Source organism: Chrysoperla carnea, chromosome 2 (genome assembly GCF_905475395.1).
Source record: "Chrysoperla carnea chromosome 2, inChrCarn1.1, whole genome shotgun sequence".
NCBI lineage: Eukaryota > Metazoa > Arthropoda > Insecta > Neuroptera > Chrysopidae > Chrysoperla > Chrysoperla carnea.
The window spans coordinates 22,693,072-22,718,068 of NC_058338.1; the positions used below are offsets into that span (position 1 = coordinate 22,693,072).

A 24,997-nucleotide genomic window follows, 5' to 3' on the forward strand; every position below is an offset into this window, starting at 1 on the left:
ATAAATAGTTATTTTGAGATATTAATTTAATTTAAAATCATGTTTATCAAGAAGATGAGTTTTTACATCAATATGTTATGAAAAGTATACTTTTTTTAATTTTACATATTCAGTAAGTAACACACCTTATTATTGTTTATGAGACATATATGTAATATTTGTTTATTATTATTTATTATTGGTCACAAAAATAAATATGACCTTTGTCCATTCTATGTGAATAGGTCAAATAATGTTCCATAGTTACATGTCTAAAAAGGAAGTGAATAAGTAAATGTTACTTTTTATAGCTATGAAAATGTGTTAAATTATTTTAAATGAGATTATTTTGGTTTTTATCAAATCTGTAACCATAATAGATTATTATCAAAGTGTTGTTTTTAAAATATTAGGTACTGTAAATTAAAAATATTATGTAATAATCAAAGAGATACCCGTTGAAATACATGTTGAAATGAGGAAGGAGACTTTTTTTTGTTTAATATTTTTGCAAGTTGTAATAAAAAGATTTAATGATCTACATTGCGATAGTAAAAATGAGCAGCGTGGTAAAGTTATAGACTAACGTTATGAAAAACGTGCTAAGTAGTGTAAATCTGCATAGAACCGGTCTTTTAAATGTGGATGATTCTTTATTGTGAAAATCGAACTACAAAAGCTTTCCATTTTCATTTTACTTAGTACCTACTTTGTATCGCCCCGAGGGTTGTACAATGTTTTTGGTTTATTCTGGGATAAAACTGTATACATGTCATTTTTATTTCAAATTGATGTCAATAATGAATAGTATTTGTCTTCTTAGAAAAATATTTTGGATTTGCAACCCTTTATGGCAAGAGCTTCGCATTATATATTTTCAGAATGAAAAATTAAAAATACTGCAGGTACTGCTGGACAATCTATTGAAGAATATTTGTGTAATTCCATGTCTATCGTTCATTAAACTAGAGCTACATTATCCATCAAGATTTTGATGAGTTTGAAAGCTCGTCGTGGTACCTATATAAGTCCTTTCTTTGAAATTTTGGCTTGTTGCCGCATCAATGAATGTTTTTACCCGGAAGTCCTCAATAGCAGCTTTGATTTTGATTATTTTTTTTAATGTTTCTTTTTATATATTATTTAAAATCAGAAACCTTTTAGAGGAGGGAAATAATCTAAAGGAGGGAATATACCGACTGAGCTACTATTGAGAACTTTCTAACAATGGCTATTATATGTATATTTTGATGCGACTACAAAGAAAATATGAATTACAAATTAAAAACTTGTGAAAATTTAACATTATTAGGCATGGAGTGTGGTGTCTGTACTTATATATAGAGATGATTAATAATCACTGACAAACAAGGCAATATTTAATTTTTTTTTTAAATTTTTTTTGAGTCTCAATTGCTTCACAATGATGTTGACATTACTTAATGTACAAATAATTTATCATTTGTATGAAAAACACACTTATTTTATTAAACAAGTTGTACAGTAGTTATATTTATGGAAGTTTTATTTTTTTCGTCAAACATCGGAAATGAAAATTGAATATCATAATGTATACCTCGTCCACTTAGAGACCGTAGTCGAAACATTCATTGCATGTGACGATCCTTCATACTATACAAGGATACAGATCGTCTCAGAATTTTCTTCTTTAGTTTTTTCAAATTCTTATATCTCGAAAACAGTGAGATTAGGCAAAAAGTGCCAAAGGAAAATAATTGGTTAGAATTGTCCAAAATATAAATCCAATAGTTTTTTTAAAAGTTAAATGAAAGGAATGCGGTGTCCGGAAGTACTACTGTCCCGCATTATAGCCGTAAATCGAAAAAGCACATGTTCGCCATGAATAAAATTTTTTTTGAATTTACTCTGAGAAACATTTTTCATAAAAATCTACTGGCGCGGAGTCGATTTCAGGGTCAGACTGATTTTTCGGTTTTATTTCCTCGGTGATTACATAAACTTGGAATGCATGTCCAATTGTTAATTGGTATATTTACTTGTTGTTTTATTTTTATCTTATCTAAAACATGATATCATACATAAGCACTGCCATAAACAAAAATTTAACAAAAGGATTATTTATTTATGGATTAATTTCTGGCGACGGTTATTTTTAATTATTGCTTGATATAAAATAACCGGTTAATCTTGTTTTCATCATGATTATAATGCAATATATTTAAAACAATAACATTAAATTGGTTTTTATGCTCGATTAATAAATAATAGAACACAAAGATGGAAAACACTTTGAAACTAGGTCCAAATAACCATATTCCGCTTGTATTTCATTTGACCCTTCAAATTACTTTACTAATCCCATGTGTGAAGTATGAATAATTGTTTAACCTACATAGAATTCAAAGAAAAGAAACTTAAATTGTACTTTTATTTTGTTCATAATTTTTTAAAAATTAATTGCTTTCAAGCTATTTTGGAAATTGTTGTAAAATTGATAATTCAACGCTCTTCCGTTAACTTCAACAAATATTTTTTCTTATTGGGATTATTTATGTCTAGCATTCAGACAATAAGTTCGGAAATAGGTGATTCAAAATTGATATTGTTTATTTTCATAAACAATGATAGATTAGATAAAAATCATTAGAAAATTAGATTAAGTAAATTAATTAAAGATTATTATTATGGATTTCCTAATAAATAATGAAAATCTTAAATAAATAAATTATTAAATATTAATAGTTATTTTTCTGATGTAAAAAGTATTTCGTTAACTGTTTACATAATTAATTTTTAATTATTTTATTATTTAAGGTCTAGATATGATTACCTATTAATTTACTCTAATCAAAATTCAAAGAAATTCAATGATAAAATGCTTAAATTTTGAAATAATTCTATACATTCACTAATCAACTGAAACTACCAGAATAAATGGGTAAATTGACTGCCGTTTATTATTTAAACCTACTAGTTTTTTAAGGGTGATTCTTATTCTTTTATTTGCAAATATGTTCAACTATTTAAGGTCGATTTACACATGTGAGTCAGTTGGTGGCGGCAATCTGAATTCAGTGAAATATCTCTTATCTTTTTTTGTATATTTTTCCGACTTGTAAATGTAACACTTAAATGTGCCACTTTTGTTCCTTATTTTATTTGTATATCATATCTGTAATAAAATTGCCTATAAATAAAAAGATAGTAAATTATCATTTGTATATTATTTCTCTAGCAGCTAGAGTCTAGCTTGTTTTAGCCAGGGGTACCGCATTGCAGAATTACGCACGGGTCGAGCTAGTTTTATTATATTTGTATAAAACTTATAAAAATATTTTTTAGTTTTTTTTCGAGACAATGTAAGTTATGATAACTTTTGTCCACTACACATTATCTCAAGTTTATTCATACATTAATTTGTATTTAATTCAGTTTTATTCGACTTCCTCGCGTCTAAATAGAGGAAGTTTTTATAATTTATATTTTAAAATATACCCCAGTTATGTAATACTCCCCCATATACGTCTATTTTAAAAATATATTTTAATAAATCAGTTCCTACGAAGTACGTAAGTAAGTTACTTCTGTATAGGGCTTTCCTGATCTAGATCATGTCATCTGGATCATTTAGGTATTAGATAGACAAAATTAAAGGTTTTTCATTACGAGTCCTCGATCTTTAAACTTTAAATAAAACGAGCATGCATATGAAAATTTTAGATGTCAACCTAATAATTTATAGATAATTAAATTATGTAGTTTGCTTTATTTAAGGCAATCGTAAATAAAATTTAAAATACCGTAATCTCTATCCACATCATGTTTGTTATCACTTGTGTTCCAAAGAATTAGTTATCACTAGACTATTCAAAGATTCTATAGCTAGAAAGAAGAACCTTAAGTTAAGAAAGTTTTCTTTTTTTCTAAAAATAGTAAATATTTCTTAAATATTTGCTCAATTTCAGAGTCCTTGATGAGAGATGGCGATTTGTGATCAAAGGTGAATCATCAATTGATCAATTTTCAATTTCAGTTTTGTCCAAAATGATTTTAGTTAATCTTTTACTTTCTTTGGGTCAATTTTTACTTTTAGCTTTGCAAGTGTGGTCTAGTGGGCAAAATCTATTTTCCTTTTCTTTCATAGTCTGCGTTAATTAACTTGGACCCCCCTTGGGCTGTCCTTTTCTACAAATTGGTCTCCCTCTCCCTTTTTTTTAGTCTTCGTTAACGAACTTCGTGCTCACTTTTATGCAAATTTGTCTTACCCCTTCCCCCTTTTATTAGTCTTCGTAAATGGACTTCGGATTCCTTTGTAGTGCCTTATTTCAAGGGCCCAGTGGGCAACTACTCCTTTGCCACACCTTAAATCTGCCACTGATTTTAGACCATTCAAACAGCCGTTGACGGGGGCCCTAAATTTTGAGGATTATTACCAAAGATCATACAGAGCCTTTATACTTTTTACGAGTAGACTTGAGCATGCTTGACTGATTTATTGTAGAAAATCTTATCTTTCATTTTGTCATTATTTAAGTTACTATGGTGGGGCATGCATTCCTTACTAGTAAAATAAATAAGCCCTTTGTCTATTTATTTCAAGCTGTATAGTGTATAACTGTATACTTGTATACTTTAAATCGATTGGCATAAGTATTTTATTATGCGCATCCTTCACAAAAGGTGCACAAAGTCCTTGCTAGCTGTTGTTCATGTAAACAGTATAGTCTGTAATAAACACATAATATATAGTAAACGAGTTTTTCTGACTTTTAACTGTTTATTTTATTATTTTTAATATTTTTACTGATGAGCTTTGTGAAATTACTGGGTAAAATAATGTCTCCATTGTTGGTTTATTAAATAAAGTTTATTCCCAAATTAGAACCATTAAGGCAAAGGTATTATTTTAATGATTTGAACGAATATTTTTTGGATATTGCGTTGTATATACAGTTGCGTTTAATATTTTTCGTTCAATTTGTTATTCAAATTTTTTTCTTTAAAAATGGGTGAAGTTTTAAATGATGATTTCTTATCTTTTCAGGTCTTAATTTAAGGATTTTATAATGGCGTTAACCGAAATAGACGGCGGTAAAGCATGGATTATTTTACTTGGAATTAATATTATAAATGTAAGTTATAATAATTTATTTACAAAATTCTATCTTATTGGATTCAATTTTGATTTTGAAAATTTTACTTTAGGTATCGATATCACCATTGGTACAATGTTTTGGTATTATATTTGATGAAAAATTTTCCATAATTGGAATGACCGCTGCACAAATTTCGTTAATTTTACATTTAAATAGTTTTATATTATGTTGTTTGGGTAAGTTATAAATTGCTTTTATTAAAAGCTTAGAGGTCGTAATTATTGCGGCTGCTAATTTTGGTAATTATTTTGGCAATGTTCTTTGTTTTAGGTTTATTAAGTGCACCAGTGTTTCGGCGATATACATTCCGACAAGTAGCATTTTGTGGATCAATAATTGTTACAATTGCAATATGTTGTATTAGTTTTGCCAACACATTTTGGGAGTTTATTCTATATTATTGTATATTATTTGGTAAGAAAATATTCAATTCTTATAAAAATTTAATTTGAAAATTGCAAATAACTTGATTTTCAACAACAAACAAATGAGGTTTTTTTGCTCTCACATTTTAACGAACTCATATGTTCAATCCTGAGAGAAAAATTAAAGTTATTTGATAATTTTTGCAACAAATTTTAGGTTTGTTAGTTTTGATTTTTTCATAAAATATAATATTAACATTTTTTTCAGGATTGGGTCAAGGAATATTATACCCTGCAACTAATTTAGCACTAAGCACTTATTTTATAAAAAAGCGTTCAATAGCAATGGGTATTGCAGTTACTGTATCAGGTTTGGGGCCTACAATTATCCCATACGTGTGTAATTATTTATTGGAACAATTTGAAACAGGTGGAACTGTTCTAATATTAGGAGCAATCTCTTTACATGCGTTAATTGGGGCATGTCTGTTACAACCAATGGCCAAAAGATCTTCAGATCTAAGTATCAATACTGGATCGTCTGAAAATACTAAGGTTTGTAATTTTAATTCGATAATTTTTATTCTTGAGAGAATTAGAAACTTTGTTCGAAAATATTTAAACATTAAACGAACAGTAAAATGCGTCTTTCCATCATCTATGTCTAGCATTTAGACTACAAGTTCAATGTTCATATTTTGCGTACTTCTAAAGATTTTCAAAAACCAACTTCACTTTTCTGGTCGTGCAGACTGAGAATTCTTCAACTGAATTGGTAAAAAATTTTTGTAATCATCTCAATTTAGACAGTTTTTTGCCGATGTTTGTAGATTTACAAAGTTTTTAACACAAAAGATATTAACATTTTTATTTAGCAATATTTATACAATTAAGTTATTCTTTGTTCCCAGAGGAATCGGAGCATAATTCATTAAAATCACCAGAATTAGAAAAATTGTTAAGTGGTCAAAATAGTAACAATGTGTGTTACATAAAAATACCGCCAACACCGTTGAAGTACGGCAAACAGTTCTTCCGATCAGATAGTAATATATCATTTTATAAAAATCTACCAAAGAAAGTTGATCGTATACATTTAAGGAAATCGGAGAATGATTTATTCCGTAATCAATCATACGGTTAGTAGATTAATCATATTATTACGAAAAAGTTAATTTTGTTGAATCATTCACTATTCTACTTTAAAATTATACAATTTTACTGTTTCAGGCGATCATGTTCCAAAAGCAATTGATTTTAAAGCATTGGTTGAACGAAATCGTCGAAAACAAAATAATCAACAAAATGAAGAACCAAAAAATTGTTTACAACGAATTTATTGTGCATTAAATTTAGAATTATTAAAGGATTTAGTATTTGTAAATATTATAATCGGAATGAGTGTATCATTCGTAGCGGAATTAAATTTTAATTTAATGATTCCATTTGTTCTATCTGAATTGGCGAATTTTACACGAACTGAAATTGCGTATACAATGAGTATACAAGGTACTGTGGATATTTTGGCAAGGTTTATTACACCATTTTTTGCCACAAAATTTGGTTGGAGTGCACGTTGGCTGTATGTTATATCATTATTTGGATCGATTATGGGACGAACAAGTTAGTATAAAATTTGATAACATGGATTTAATTAACTTATCATTGATTCAATATCTGGCAATATTTTTCGCCATATCTTTATCGTATTTCCGTTACTTTAAGATTATTTTGTTAATTAAAATTTTTTTGAAGAAAAAAAACTGATAAAAACCGAGAGACTAGTGGCAAAAACATGATGTTTGAAAACCTTGTATATCGATGAAGTCGTCTGTTGATTGCGCAATAAAATGTCATTCAAAAGTTGCCTTATAAACTGCTGACTATGATTAAACCGACATATTACCATAATTGAACTATATTCAGTACCGGATTAGCTACCTCGCAAGACTCACCACTCACGATTGTTTGAGCGTAGCTAATTTTTTGATGAAGGTGTAGGTAGCCGATGAAAGAGTAGATGGTGGAATCACGACGACTAAAAAAAGACTTCCTAGTAGATTTTGTGCTCTGCGCTGGCTTTATCCGACACTGAATATATTGTCTTTAATAATGGAACTCTATGTATTTCTAAAACAGTAAACACTCGCTGAAATTAACGTTATCATTTTTTACAATATTCATCCATTTTTATTCATATGTAAGAATACAAGGAATGTTTTTCTAAAAGATTTCACTTCCTAAAACTAACGCTTTCTTATTTTACCAAACAAATTTTTCCTTTTATTTCATTTCAATATTTTGTTCTTTTCAGTTCTTACAATGTATCATGGCAATGCCATCATAGTTTATTGTTTAGCTGGCTTGTTGGGATTATCGAAAGGAATTAAAGCAGTTTTTCAAGCAATTATTATTCCTAATTATGTTGTGTTGGACAAATTACCAGCTGCAAGTGGATTAGTATATCTAGGGAATGGTATATTGTCATTAATTTTGGGTCCACTAATAGGTAAATGGTATTTTAGAACAAACATAAAATTTTTATTTCATAATAAGAGCGATTTGTTACAACGATATATTTTTTATTATTGTGTCCAACGATAAAATTATTCAAAAACAGATTTGTCACTTTATCTAAACAAACTCTAAGAAAATAATCATTATTGGTTTTTTGTTCACACACAATTATTGTGTTTCGTATTTCGAACGCCTTATTAATTTCCACCTTCTATGTTGGTGTTGATGATTTTTTTTTTGTTATTACCTGAAAGTTTGCAAAGTTTTTGCATTTTAGGGACTAAATAAAACAATTATCAAAGATTATTTGGTTCGAAAATTTTCTAAATGTTTCGATATATTTCAGGTGTTATTCATGACGTAGCTGGAAGTTATATTCCGGCATTACATGCCACATCAATAATGTCAGTCTTATGTATAATACTATGGATAATCGAGTATTTAATTCATAAATCTTCAAGCACAACAAATTCAACTAGTAATGCGGAAACTACGTAATGATTTGACGGAAAATCAAATCGTTGTACAAATTAATTATTTCATTTATATCATCCATAGCTTAATGGAACGGTAAATGTTATCAAAGATATAGAAAATTAATTATACAGGTGGGGTAACATCAAGGTGGATTGAAGCGCTATTTAGATAATGAAATTACACGTATAACGTAGCTGCACTTGGTAAAATGCAAATGTCCAATCGCTTTGAAGATTGTTAAAAAAATAATAAGGATCTGTCTTTCGGCTTTGATCGTTTGATCACCATAATGCTACTTTCTCAACAATTCAAAAGATGATTAAACAAGCAATGAATTAAAATTTGGTGTTTTAAAAAAAATTTGATTTTCTACTTTCGTGATAACATTTACTAACTATAAAAGAATAATACATTTCACTCACGGATATAAAAAGAAATTTACATTTTAGCGCACAGTATATAAATAGTTCCTCTGAAGATTTGAAGAATTAAATATTGCGTTTTAAAAAATCTTAAATTTTTATTCATACATATAAAAAAAATTGATTAATTCGTTTATTAAAGATATAGTCAAGAACGCCCAAATAAATTATAATCATTTTTTATCCGCGAGTGTGTAGATATATGTACATACCATAAGTGCCATAAAATATTTACTGTATCAGTGATAACGAAGTTACCTATTAACGTAAATATTAAATAAACTAATTAATTAATGTTATATCTAAAATGTAAATTTTATTGAATAATTAATATAGTTTAAAGAGATGAATTACTTTATTGATAAGAATATAGTGGATTAAACAATATTTTACGAGGTATGAAAATAGTTCTAACGTTCGAGTGGCAGATTTTTATTTCTCTTTTTGTCTATTATTATATTTGTTTATTTAAACTATAACTATGTCTTTGATTTTACGTCTATAATTGTTTCCGGAGATAAAATTTATTGTGCTAATAAATCAAAGGCTAAGAAAAATAATTTGTTAATTTTTAACTTCATCAAGGTTAACAGGCTATTAAATGTAAATACAGTAAATAAACATAAACGTAAATACAGTAGACTGTGTAATCTGACATTTTGTGTTATTTCCTAGCAAGTACACAGACAAAACGAGTAGGTATATACTCTTCTTGATATTATTAATTCCCAAAGATGGCCTGTCGGATTATTGAAGTATATTGTTTGAATAATTTAAGAAACAAATAGATATTTTGTATTATTTGATAAATAGTTTTTTTTTTAATAAATATTAATTTAAAATTATCAGTTAATATCAATTATTTCTTTTCTTTTATGAGCATATTAAGTTACTTCCCATTTTTATCAATGTGAGTCGAATTCTGGGGAAATTTACAAAAATATATTAAAAAATTAATTAATTATTAATACTTTTCAAATAATAAACATCCTGGTAGCTTGCTATGTGACAAGATCGTGCCAATCGCAAAAATCTTGTTATTAACAGTAGCGTAGAGGGGATCCCATATCAAGATTTCAAATGAGAGTCTTTTTCATCATAATGTTGCGACAATTCGACGCCCTAATTACTAAAAATCGATAGTTAAAATAAGTTAACGAATATTTTCCTTAATAAAATCATGAAATTGAAATAAGCAAATAAAACAAATGTCGACGCACAAAAAAATACTAAAATATCCCTGATTTATTAGAAATGAATTTGTATTTACAAATTATCTTTGAAATAAATCTTTTCATTTAAATTCATTAAAAGCCCTTCTTTGTTGACGGGTATGAGTGCTTCAAATCATTGCTATCACAGATATGGCAGATATTCCCCTAGTAAGTAGTTCAATCCATTCAGTTTGCTTTTAACCTGGATAGAATTAAAAAGTAATACAGTACTGACTAAAATGAGGGGAAATTCTATAGTGAATCGAGTAGACTGACAAATGAAAATTGCTTTTCGATTTTCGAAATACTTTGAAGGATCTTCTATGTTTACCGTACGAATATTATTATTAAACCAAAAATCGGAAATATATAGACACAATAGGCACAAGGTTTCAAGTGGCAAAATGGTTAAAATAAGGACATGATTTGAAAGATATGAAAGTGAATATCATGAGGCTCACAAACAATATTGGCATAATATAATAATCTTAATTGGCGGATGGCCAAGTAAGATTAAGGGTTCCCAAATAGAGAACGAATGTTTCGCTATATTCTTCACGTGACTCTCGTAAATTTCCCTTCAATTTAGCCAAAAATAATGTTTAGGCATCCTAATCTGTCACCATCTTACGATTTACTAGACGATATATAAAATAAGTGAAATTGTTCTCATTATTCATAATTTTTATGCAACTGCTATTACAATTATAGTGTGCACTTTGCCGATAGCTATTATTTTGTCTATATAATTTTGAAAAAAAGTTTAAATATTAAGTAAGTATGTATATATCTTTTCAAAGATGAAATAATTTAAAAATATTAAGACGAACAAGGAAGTTCGATATTCTTAAGATGTTTATTTATTTTCTAAATACAAAAAATTGAGTCAATGTCGAAATAATATAAAGTAAATAAATTTGTATAGTTTTATTTACATTTTATTATTTATATGATGAAGCATATGACTTTAATAAAACACTTGAATGACCAAGAGTCATTAATTAATTCATTAAAATTGAAACGAAAAAATTATGATCAAAACGGGTCATATCAGTTCATTATTCTTTTAATTGTAAGAATATAATACTATTGATGGAATACCAGTTGAATTAACAAGTGAAACCTAACAGTGACTTGTTACATTACTTATGAAAACTTAAAACATTTTTTTTTTTTTGTAATTAATAAATAAAATTCGTTATATATATTTTAAATTTTGTTTTATTTTTTTAAATTTTCCACTCTATTTTTTCTTTCAGAACAAAATTATGAATTAATTAATTTTTTAGCAAAGGTAAGTATTAACTGAATTATATAGTTGGCTTTTTATTAATATCACGGGTGGCTGTGTGGGTATAGTACTTGCCTATGAAATCAAGGTACGCTGATTCGTATCCTGGTGTGGTTGACATTTTTACTTTTAAATTAAATGAATTTTTCCTAATGTTAAAAATTTTCCACTCTTTTTATAGTTTAAATTATCTATATAACCCGCCCTCTTGCTATAAATAACGTCAGTTACACATGTCATAAATCACTATTCTGTCCGGGGGTGGGAATTAAATAATCATAAATATTATATATGATTCTTTAAATTCCCTCCCCCGGACAGAAGAGTGATTTATGACATGTATAATATATATATATATATATATATATATATATAATCGTGTTATCCTGTTACAAAATATTAAAATATATACAAAAATGGCTTTGTTATGCTAAAATATGAAACTTTTTAATAGGAGAACATGTTATATATTTTATACTACTTTTTTATAACATATTCGCCTATTACAAAATATTTAAAAAAAACTTATTTTGCTTGCTTTTTTGTTGTACATGCTAAAATTTATTCTTGTTGAATTTTTATAAGATTTTGTAATAGGAGAACATGTCATTTCACAAAAAAAAAAATTAATTATGTTAGTCCCATTTTCCTACTTATGTCATAAATCACTCTTCTATCAGGGGATGGGAATTAAAACAACATAAAATATACCACGCTCTCTTATTATTTGTGGCTTTTGATTCTCATAACAATTATCTAAAAAAAAAGACATTATCTAGGCATAATAACTTATATAATTAAAAATTAATCGGGATATTGCTATATACGAACCGGGGTACTCTATAGGCAGAGACAACTGTGCTAGCCACTACTCTACTTTTGACATATTATACATATCAATAATGTAATATACATATCTTTTACTCACCTTTTTTTTAATTTTGTTTTCTTAAACTTAGTATTTATTTTTCTTTTACTGACCTTTTTTCATTAAACTAAACCCATGAAGTATTTCTTTTTACTCACATTTTTCAATAAACTCACCTATAAATGAATAATAGAATTAATATTTTGTTAAAAATGTAGGTTCTGTTTGATATTCCTGAAATCGATGTGAAGGATAAAAGATAAAGGTAGGTATAATATTTAATAATAATAATTAAACCAGAAAAATTGATAAAAACGATATTTTATTATATATATTGGTACATATTTCACCTAAAATAAATATGAATGAAGAATGGTTATTTTATACAATATAAAATAATTTTTCCGGAAATCGTTTTTCTTTTTTTCATAGCAGAACAAAATTGTGTCCCTTTATGACAAAGATATGAGTATCGAGATATGAGTCATCATACATCGGATATTTACAACAATTATATGTATAATAATTTTGTCATGAATAAATGTATCAGATCAAAGTACAATTTAAAATGTATTGTAATAAAAGATTCATTATAAGACTAGAAGTCTGTAATATGTAGTCTATTTTTAAAGTAACTGTGCTTTTAATAAATTTTTAACCCTTAAATACCATAGGATAATAATAACTCCATTCTGTATATGGAGAAACATGAAGTATACTTTATTTTAAAACAAGTAAAGTAAATTTTTTTATTATCGCACGAAAGAGGAGTTTATAAAAGCACGATTGAATTGAGAGCTTTTACCACTCTAGAGCATAATAGATTCACATAATTGTGACAAAATCGTACGCTTTGCAAACGAATTCTACGAACGCGGGGTCTATTTTCTCTTTATGCAAGATTTTCTGTGAAAAGGCGAATACGTAATTGTCGATTTAGTAAAATAAATTTTCTTGCCGCATACAAATAATAATTAGAATGCAGCAAGTAAATTTGAACCATACAATGGACACTTATCGCACGGAAAACAGTGAAGAAAAACGAAATTATGTTGCATGAGTAACGACAATAGATTAAACTTTGTCGAAAACTGTATGTTAACTTTATGAAGTACAAGTGAAAAAAAACTTGCATCTAATGTGTTCCCTCTTGAGTAAACAGTGACGTTTACAAAAAAATGTTTCAAACGAAAGTTGTTTATTATTTGATAATGAACATTTTTTACATTTAAACTTTTATTTTATTTTTAACAGTTTACAGGATGGGTCCTACGGACTCAAGACCCAATTGACCTATGTTGCTCATTTACGAACTTGACCTCACTTTTTACGTCCTGAGTACGCTGTAAAAATTTCAGATTGATATCTTTTTTTCGTTTTTGAGTTATAGAGGACAACCGAAAATAGACCAATTAGGTGATTTTATGAATACCTATACCAAAATTTTGTTCGTTGCATCAATATTTTTAAGCGTTATAAACTTGGGACTAAACTTAGTATACCTTGATATATATTACATATATACATTATACATGGTATAAAAATGGATTAAAATAATTTTGCAGTCATAGAAATAATTAATGAAGGTAAATTGAGGGTTAAAATATATTTAATAAATATTTAGTATATAATTTAATTTTAAAACACATATTCTGCAATCATGCAAATCATTAATTACTTTGCATGATCCCTAATTTACTTAAATTTAAAATAATTAAAACTGTAAAATTAATTTTTTTTAGTAGGTACATTTCTAAAATCATTTAAACTAATTAATTTAATTTGATGTTTTCATCTCATAATTAGATATCTTAAATAAATTAATATTTAAAATAAATTTTTATATATTTTAGTGTGCGTAATTTATTTTCGTATTTTCGTCATGTTTAGTTAAATTAAATCTTTACTTGAAATATGAAAGATTGATTTTGAGGTGAAGTTTCTAAAAATACAAATTAAAATCACACAAAGTTTATTTTGAGGTAATTACAAAAATAGATTTATTTTTATTAAATAAAAATAATTTACGAAATTTTTGTGTCTCCGTTTTGAATAAACTTCATTTCTTCAAGTTATTACCATTTCAGCTACTGCTAAGGAGTTGCAGAATTGATTTTGCCGACATCGAACTATGAGAAAAAAACTGCAATATGAAATTTGATTAGAAAATAATGTAAATAAATTGAAGAAATAGAAAATATGGAATAGGAACAAATCCGGCCCTGGTTGATATCTTAACAATCGCCTTATCGCCAATCGGTTTATGAAATTAGATATTTAAATAAATTTCTTTCTATAACACAAATATTTATTAGTAGGCATGTTAAAAAATCAAGGTTAAATACGTTGTGAAATAATTTATTTGTATATGTGATACGCGATATTTTTAAAAAAAATATATTTATTTTGCATTTTAATGTGTAAAATATAACAAGTGAAAACAAACAATTGACTGAGCTAATTGTTGAAATACCATGCATAGTCAGTGTTGATTTCTTTATCACATAACACATACAAACATGTGACACATACATAACTGATAATCAAGTATAGTACATATTATAAAATTTTCGCCTCTTTGGCGCCCTCACGGGTGAACAGTGTAGTTTACGAAAAAATGTTTCAAACAAAAGTTGTTTAGTTTTTGATAAGAAACATTTTTTACATTTAAACTTTTGTTCTATCTCTAACGGTTTACAAGATGGGCCCTACGGACCCAAGACCCAATTGACTTATGATGCTCATTTACGAACTTGACCTCACTTTTTACGTCCTGAGTACGCTGTAAAAATTTCAGCTCGATATCTTTTTTCTTTTTTGAGTTATCGTGTCCACAGCGGACGGACGGACGGACGGACAATCGGAAATGGACTAATTAGGTGATTTTATGAACAGCTATGACAAAATTTTTTTCCTAGCATCAATATTTTTAAGCGTTACAAACTTGGGACTAAACTTAATATACTATGTATATTTCATATATACATGGTATAAATAAATAAATAAATATATATGATAGTTATATTTTGCCTAACACATGCCTTTTGTCCACAGTATCTAAGATACGTAATTTATACACTACCGTAAAAAAATTTACGGAAGTATTTTGCTCGTCACCGAAAAGACGCAAAACGATCCCAGCAGGTAAAACGGACCGGGCTTATAGCTTCTAAACTAAAATGTTGATTCGGTTAACATATTAGTCACCAAGCCTCTGCGTTTGGTTAGCTCACCCAAAGTTGTAATTCATTGCTATTCGCATCGTGTGTGAGTTTTATTGGAGTCGTTTTCATGGTAACGATACACTACTTTAATTATAGAATTGTATGGATGCATATATAATTGTATGGATTGCATTTATGACTTACATTGAAAATTTAATGTTATTGTCTCACAAATTTAAATAAATAATTATGATAATTTACATTTGAAAAATAATATTTGTGCAATTTGATTTCTTATTTTCACAATTTTTAATGCATTAAGTTTAATTAATTTGTGTTTTTCAATAATTTTATTTTGACATTTTCTGTAACATTAACATGTAAAGAATTGCAAATTAGTCATAACAGCCTCTTTTATCGCCAAAATTTTTTACTGGAAGCGCTGGCATCGATTTTATTGTCCCTACCATGACTACGCACACAACGAATAGACTTTTACCGGGGTCTATGATTCTTTTTAAGTTTTGATGTAAAAGAAAGAAACTTTAGATTAGCCTTTGCTTTAATTGTGTTTCTTATTTGAACCCCCTTCGAACAATTCTTATTTTGACAGCAAAAAACCTTACGGCTATGAAGCGCAAATAAACACAAAATAGGCAGAAATTGAGTTTTTCTAACTGGTATAACAGTTTTCATTGAACTTCTTTTGTTATGTAAATAATATTGAAATTTCGATTGTCATGAAATCACCCCGAGCCTCAAAGGATATTGTAGTTTGATACCCGGTAGTCGAACAACACCGATATAAAATCGAAATTGAGAGGTTCATTTTTCAATTGATGGTCATTAGTTTTTTTTTTTTGAATTTGCGACACTGTAGACTTTGGTACCACACTTAAGATATTGGTGTTGGAAATTTTGAATTTTAAACTTCCCTCTGAATTAAACTGGTGTCACGTCACCAAGCTGCATCTCAATTTGTGCATAAATCGAGTTTGGATAAAGATCAACTTTCTACAGCAAAAGAAGTTGTATGTTTATACATGCAATAAATTATTGGTGGAAACGCAGATAAATTATGCAATATATCCGAGTTTACTGTGTATAATACTTTTATTTGCGCTTCCACCATATTCGTTAAAAAGGTTTGATATTTTTTTTTAAAAGCGTATATCGTATAATACTAAAAATCGTACTAAAATCAATTTTATTAAGAACAAATTATTAAATGAACAGAATATAAATGTTTTAAAGTTTTAGGTATGTTAATAATTTGCTTTTTATACCATGTATATATGAAATATACATAGTATATTAAGTTTAGTCCCAAGTTTGTAACGCTTAAAAATAATGATGCTAGGAAAAAAATTTTGTCATAGGTGTTCATAATCGTCTGTGGACACGATTACTCAAAAACGAAGAAAGATATCGAGCTGAAATTTTTACAGCGTACTCAGGACGTAAAAAGTGAGGTCAAGTTCGTAAATGAGCATCATAGGTCAATTGGGTCTTGGGTCCGTAGGACCCATCTTGTAAACCGTCAGAGATAGAACAAAAGTTTAAATGTAAAAAATGTTCCTTATAAAAAATTAAACAACTTTTGTTTGAAACATTTTTTCGTAAACATCACTGTTTACCCGTGAGGGCGCCAATTAGGCGGAAATTTTATAATATGTACTATACTTGATTATCAGTTATGTATGTGTCACATGTTTGTATGTGTAATGTGATAAAGAAATCAACACTGACTATGCATGGTATTTCAACAATTAACTCAGTCAATTGTTTGTTTTCACTTGTTTTTAAAAGCGTATAATACTAAAAAATCGTTCTAAAATCAATTTTATTAAGAACAAATTATTAAATGAGAACAGAATATAAATGTTTTAAAGTTTTAGGTATGTTAATAATTTGCTTTTTTATTGGTTGGGGGAATTTCTCCTGTAATAAGTAATCTTGTATGTTACATTATTTATCCAGCTCGTATATAGACAGACAAAAACTGACTGACATGAAATTAAAGTCTTTTAATGATTTTGTTTGCAGATGTATAGTCACTAAATTTTTCTACGAAACTGTAAATGTATTGTGCACGTTAGATGCACCTATACCATTTAACATACAAGTGGAACGTGATTTAATTCTAAAACGCTGCAAATAATTATTATTAGAGGAGTAGTTATATTTTGACACTTGTACTTTTAATTTCAATAATTATCATGAATATCATTTACATTTGGGGGCTCAGAAATTTAAAAAGGTCTAAGTTATTGACTTATCGTAGATGAATAGCCTATTATAAGATTTACGGATTGCCTTTTATTATAAGATTCAGTCAGAATGCTGAAACACGATTTTGAGGAACTATTATCATTTTTGGTATTTGAAAATGATTTTAGCACACCGAAAATTTTATGTGAATTTCAGTTATCGCAAAAAATTTTCTATGAGAAAAACGTGTGTTCTTTTTCAGTTTACATGTATACAGGGTGCTCCAATTTATATCAACAGGTCTTCATTATACAGCAGCGTCCTTTTCAGGTGTTAATTTTAATTTAAACACCTTTTTTTTTTTTCATTTTCACCGTTTAGTTATGGAAAAATTTATGAAAACATTTCATCCATGTACCGTTTTACCATAAAACCAATGTTAAATATGCCCACTTTTGAAGTCATTTATTTATTTAAGTAATCGGGAACCCCTCCTGAAATTTACAGAATTGATTTAGGCATAGTCCAACTTCATATAAAAAAAATCAAGCATTTTATCCAAAATTGCGCTGGCGTTCGTACAACCTTATTAACAACATTGTGCTAAAAAAAAAAAAAATTCAATTTTCAATATTTTATATACGTCTTGCATGCAGTGCCAAAGTGATATGACTCACAAAAATATATAAGAAGGATATTTTCTTTGTATTCATTGTTTTAGAATTTATGTTAAGCATGTGTTGTCAATGTATTATTTTAGGCCACAGACCTCCACTTTAATACGTTTACTCAAAATATAATGAACACGTATATTAAGAATTAGGATCCTTTATCGGTTTGTGACGATCGCAGAATGATAAAAGTTATTCGCTTATTTTGCCAGAAATTCAATAAAGGCATTTTTTAAAAACAGTTATTACTCTCTCCATCCCCATTTGCCAGCCATCTTGAAATTGTCAACGAAAAAACTTTTTTTTTTACTTATTTCAAGATGTAATCAATCCCTCTTAAGTTTAGAACTATCAGTAAATTATTTATAAAAATAATTTAGATTCGTTATCATTAGAATTAACAAATCTTATAAATTTAATGAATGGATTTTACTAATTTTCAAGAATTATATATTTTAATGAAATAAATTGTAGGTAGCATATTTGATTTATTTTTATCATAAATGAAAATTCAATATTTGCTCAACGTTGTGTAAAACTTTTAAATTATAAATAAATTTAGATGGATAATCATTTGTATATGTTTAACAAATATATATAATTAATGTTAAAGCTAATATTTGATCTTTAATCGAAATTAAAATGTAATACATGTGAAATAATTATACCCGACTGAAGGATAGAGACGTGAAAGACGTACTCGAACATCAAAGTGACAGAGATCCTGAACAGGAGCTACGTAATGCCCAATTTTTTGTTGTTCGCACGTGAGGCATGATTCAAGAAAAAATTTCTAAAAGTATTCGAATTTGAACTGTAAATAGTGTGATTTTCTGTAGAATCTGTTCATTTATAATGTTTCCATAACATTTTTTGTATAAATCTCCGGGGTGTGGCCCATAACCTGTTCATTTTCTCCCTTCAATGAGTGGATGTAAATTTCATCCGTAAGTACGTTAGCAAAAGTCGTAAGGTTTATATGGCAAGGTTTAGGGGAAGTCATAATGTCATTATATTTGTATTTTTTTTTGAGCTTGCATTTTTTTACAAGTACTAAAATAATCTATAAAAAACAGTAAGTCACAATTATTAGAGTAGTCGGTATTAATTTTTATATGTATATGAAAAATATGTCAAGGTATACTAAGTTTAGTCCCAAGTTTGTAACGATTTTGTTCAAAAATTTGGTATAGGTCTTCATAAAATCACTTAATTAGACCATTTTCGGTTGTCTATCTGTCTGTTTGCCTGTCTGCTTCTCTGTCTGTCTGTCTGTCGACACGATCAGGATATAAAAAGTGAGGTCGAGTTCATAAATGAGAAACATTGGTCAACTGGGTCCTGGGTGCGTAGGACCCATCTTGTAAACCTTTAGAGATAGAACAAGTTTAAGTGTAAAAGATGTTCCTTATAAAAAAAATAAAAAACTGATTACCCGTGAGTGGACAGTTATGTGTGTGTGACATGTATGTATGTTTCTTTACTTATATGACGTAAAAAAACAATCGATTGCCGTAATCAACATTGTCTATACATGGTATTTAAACAATTAACTCAGTTAATTGTTTGTTACCACTCGTTATAACAGAACTTAGATATAAAATCATTTATTATTATTATTTTACGATCTTTTATTTATTATGATGATGCATGAACTCCTTTCATTACTTCTACTTTAATGACTCATAAAACTCTTCTAATAAGTGAAGCGTGAATACTGTTCGAATACTAGAAATTCGAATGATTAATAGAGCGTACAAGTGTCTAATGTAATATATTAAATAAAACCAGAAATTTTAATGAATAATATATTGATCACGCAATTGTAATTATATTTATGACATTTTTCTTGTAGACTGGCAAACTTAATCCAAATCTTTTTTTCATTATATCGATATCTGTGCCCCGAAAGTCATAAACGGTTAAATTTTTTTGAATTTTATCTACGAATTGAGCTAAGAAAAATATAATTCAGGAGTAAATTAAATGATTCGGAGCACCTGAAGTTTTTATAAATGGTCATGCGTGAGTGACCATAAGAAAACTTATTTTCCACCTTTTAGTGCAATTAAAGCTTCTTTCTAGGTAAGGTTTATTTATTTAAATTTAGAGAGAAAAATTTTGTAAGGGCTTAAAAATATTTTTGAAAATTTTCATAATAAATTATATTTTGGCATTTTAATCTCTATTATCATCCACATTATTAAAATTAGAATTAAAATAAACAAAAATATATGTCAATATGATAACAACATCATTTTTTAGTAACACATTTTTAATTTATATCACATTAGATAAAATTTTTAGATTCAGTACCTACTTTTATAATTTCTGGTAAATTGGGAAAAAATTATTTTTAATAAATAGAAACGTAAGATAAAAAATAATAATTTATGAAGGTCAAATTATATTATATTCTATAAAGAAAAATATTTAAAAAAAAAAAGTGTAAAAAATATTATTTGTAAGAGCACGGTGTTACCAAGTGATAAATTGTGAGGATTATCTATGCATAGTGTTTGGGAAATTAACATTGAATTTGAAATATTAATGTTTCTTAAACAACAATAAAAATTTGTATGGTATTGTGATAAATTTTTGTTTTTATTTTTACCTTGTTAAAAAAATATAAATTTTTTTGCTTCTAACAAATGAAAATATAAAAATTGAATCCAACTATGACGCATGTGTTATCGTACATAAACATTTGGCACGACAATCCTATATATCTATTGTCAGGTCCGTGAGTAAGAATTCTGCCATCTTTTAGTTTCCATTTTCTTTTCCTAGTTTTTCCTTCGCTAAATACTCCATTAGGAACGTGGGTTCGATATAAGAGAATGTACGAACTTTCACCGATCACTGATTTAAAAAAAATTAAATAGTATTTTCTCGTATAAAAATTTTCAACATCGAAACCCTAAAAATTTGGGTCATTTTCAGATTTAGAGGGGCATTTGTGAGTAATGATCTTAGCTCTAGGATCTTGATTTTATTAAGAAAAATAATGTGATAAGGCTTTCATTCCTCCTAGCTGACTTGTATTCGTTGTGTGCGTAGTCATAGTAGGGACAGTAAAATCGATGCCAGCGCTTTCAGTAAAAAATTTTGGCCATAAAGGAGGCTGTTATGACTAATTTGCAATTCTTTACATGTTAATGTTACAGAAAATGTCAAAATAAAATCATTGAAAAACACAAATTAATTAAACTTTACTGCATTAAAAATTGTGAAAAAAGATATCAAATTGCACAAATATTATTTTTCAAATGTAAATTATCATAATTATTTATTTAAATTTGTGAGACAATAATATTAAATTTCAATGTAAGTCATAAATGCAATCCATACAATTATATATGCATCCATACAATTCTATAATTAAAGTAGTGTATCGTTACCATGAAAAGGCCTCCAATAAAACTCCACGGTGCAACTAACAAAATATAGGCCAGGCTTTCTCCAGAAAACTACGGCTTATGCCAGAAGTTGATTTGCGGATAGCTATAATATAGCTCGACTAACAATCGAGTTACTAGTGAACAGAAAGGAAAAGTTTAACTACCTACGTTATGATTAAAAGTGGTTCGGTTTATTCTAATGGTTTCCATAATTGCTTGTAATGACCATTTTACGTCGCTCCGACCTCTACAAAAATTAAATACATTTATCGTATATTTTTTTACAACTCTCTAACTAATTTTTGAAAAAATCACGTCACAGCAATTCGTCGTACTTTTTGACATGAACGACAGTAAAATAGATTACATTTGTAACTTTGTCAACATGATACGGTACTATATGGACATGCGTTACAATACGTATGAGGCTTGTATTTTTCACTGAGTGGAAAATTTTTTGATACTAATAGATTATGTTGAGATTTCTTTTATGAATGATTTTAATTGATCAATGTTAATAAAAAAAACTTTCGATCGTATCAAACATATGTTTACCTACAAATCACAAATTTCTGTCGGAAATATAATGTATATCTGGGAAAATTGCCAGAATTATTTATGAAAATATTTTCAAATTATTTATAAATTTTTATTTCTAGCCTTGAATAATTTGAAATTGTTAGATTTTTAGCGAATTTCTTCTTTGAGGAAATTAAATTAACGGTTTTGTAGTGATGATAGACTTTTGCAAAAGTTACTTCAAAAATAATTAATAATATTGTTTATGCATACTTAAGTATTCTTATATGTACTTTTTGCTTTCTTAAAATATCCATCTTCTATCATTTGTACGTATGTTTTGTACGTAACACATCTCGAATAACTCGAAAACCATTAGAACTAGATTGTTGAATTTTTGTATTCGGATAAAATCGCAAATACATATGTAATATGAAGAGTAAATTAAATGCTGGTAATAATTTATAGTTAAAAAAACTTTGACGTTTAATTTCATAATCCATCAATTGATCAAGGAATATAAAGCATGATATGTCTGCATGATTAATTACATACATAAAACTTTATTGGATAAAAAAAAAGTTCATTTGAAATGTTTATTACATTATATCTACCAGATTATTAAAAATTAATTAATTTGAATGCAATTTTTATCGCTTTGTTTCATAAAATTTCTAGTAAATATATTTTTCATTTATTTCTAAATATTTTTTTTTTAAGTCTATATCTTCAGTTCTAATGTAGAGTAAGTCAGAATTTTCCCAGTGTGTGAGATTCAATATAGAAATTTCAAATCATTTGCAAATCAAATAATTCAACTTCATGAGAAAGTGATTCTATTTCCGGCAGAAACCGTTATTGGATTTGTCAGGAATCAAAACAGAATTTTTATATAAACAATCTCATATGACTCAACAAATTAAACCTAAACCCATTTGTCATAAAGATTGTACAGGGTCCTTTACGCACAGGATTGTGCAGGGCCTTGTAGATAACAATTTTAGTTTAATTAAGTAGGTATTTAAAGTTTCCCATATTAAATGAAACAAATATTTTTTTGCTCATAGCGGGAGCTTCACAAGTAAATTTTACCTCGGAGTTAATGACTTGTTTATCATTGGACGAAAACTTGTACACAATGGCAGAATTTATTACCTATTCGTAAAAAAAGAAATACTATGAGCAACTGATGCTGATTCTTCACTGCCCACCGAAGCGGTCATAAGAGTTTTGCCGCACTAGAGGTCATTATTGTTTTCCCTTGGTTTTCAATTATAATGAGCTACCCTAACATAACATAACTATAAATTAACCATGAATGATGCTTCTAATATATTAGCAAAATAAATGATATGATATCATTTTGTAAAAATATTCCATTTTATTAAAAACTTTTCATTTTACCAAGGTTTCCTCTATATTAAAAACATACTGTTTTTGTCTGATAGTCATATGATCAATAAAATCACATGAATTTGAATTGATTATTAAAAAGAAATACTGTGACGTAGGTAATTTACCTGTACAAAAGCCTTCAAAGCAATTACTGATTACTTGATTGTGAAAGGTCAAAGTAGAACAATTTAATCATTTTGAACTATTGAAAAAAGTAAACGGGATGGTCGCGGTTAAAGAAAACTCAAAAACTTCTAAACTTCTATTTTTGCTTTGATAAAGAGGCTTTATTTTAAGTTGAAGAAAATAGTTCAGATCCGTCTTCTATATTTTAATATAACAGACATAACATAAGTTAACCAAGAGAGACATTTCTAGAAAAAGGATGGATGATTTTTCTACGGTTAACCGATTTTCTTCAAACATTGGTGAGGAATCGATCGATTAATCCTTTAAAATAAACAATTGAAAATTAACAATTGACTAAGCGGGAATTTTTTAAATATCCTATCAAGAAAGTCTAATGAATAATTGCAAAAAAAAATGTTTTCATAGAAAGTAACGTTTGACTTTTTATTTACTTTATTACCAGACATGATAGTTTCTCTTACTTCTAGTTTCTCTTAGTACCCTCAGTTCTATGTAGCCCTAGTTCGAATGTGTTATATTATATATTATGGAGCATTAACAGATTTTAAACATGAAACCAAGCTTAAAATATTTCTTTTACAGTTCAAACAGTTTTTAGTCACGCGGTATATAATGACATGCATATGTCAATAAACAGTATATTTAAAAAAAAAATGTATATTAAAAGTAAAAAATCAAATGATAGTAAGAAAAATAATAATGATTCATAATCAGCTGTCTGACCAAGACCTTGTTTAAAAACGAAAAATTTACACCACATAAATACAAAGAACAATAAAAAACTGTAATACATCGATTTAGACGATATAACACGAATCATTTTAAATAAATTCATCATTTAAATAATTTTATCAAATGTTCGATGTGCGAAGTTTAACGATATCGCATAATAATAATACCTACCCTAAAAATAGAATAAGAAAATGATGTTAATCCACTAACGGACGGGCCAAAGATTTTTGAGACTTGATTTTTTTATATTCATTTATCCAATAGGAGGTTGTTTGGAGACCATAAATCTGATTTTTCGTATTCGGGAAATTAACCCTTTCATCGCCATCTTGGAAAATGACTTTATGTATGTTCTATTGTTTGTTTTCATTTGTTTAATAGAAAAATTAACTCAATATAAAATTTTATTTGTAATAACAGTGGTGAAATACTGCTTAAAAAAGTACACGATACTGAAGTTTTTTGTCGAAGGGACGGGTGGCA

At 27.7% G+C, this 24,997-nt stretch overlaps 1 protein-coding gene across 2 annotated transcripts; it reads left to right on the forward strand.

The window, feature by feature from the left end:
* Positions 1-9,668, forward strand: LOC123291744 (monocarboxylate transporter 9-like). 2 transcript variants are annotated; one of them, XM_044872145.1, is made up of 9 exons: positions 1-112; positions 5,006-5,093; positions 5,167-5,293; positions 5,388-5,531; positions 5,751-6,037; positions 6,396-6,621; positions 6,713-7,105; positions 7,797-7,991; positions 8,346-9,668. In XM_044872145.1, exons 2-9 carry the CDS (start codon positions 5,028-5,030, stop codon positions 8,495-8,497), a joined length of 1,590 nt encoding a protein of 529 aa, XP_044728080.1. In that variant the 5' UTR covers positions 1-112; positions 5,006-5,027; the 3' UTR covers positions 8,498-9,668. The 2 variants fall into 2 exon arrangements, with proteins under 2 accessions (XP_044728080.1, XP_044728081.1); XM_044872146.1 differs by lacking the exon at positions 1-112 and adding an exon at positions 4,578-4,859.
* The last annotated feature ends 15,329 nt before the right edge of the window (positions 9,669-24,997 follow it).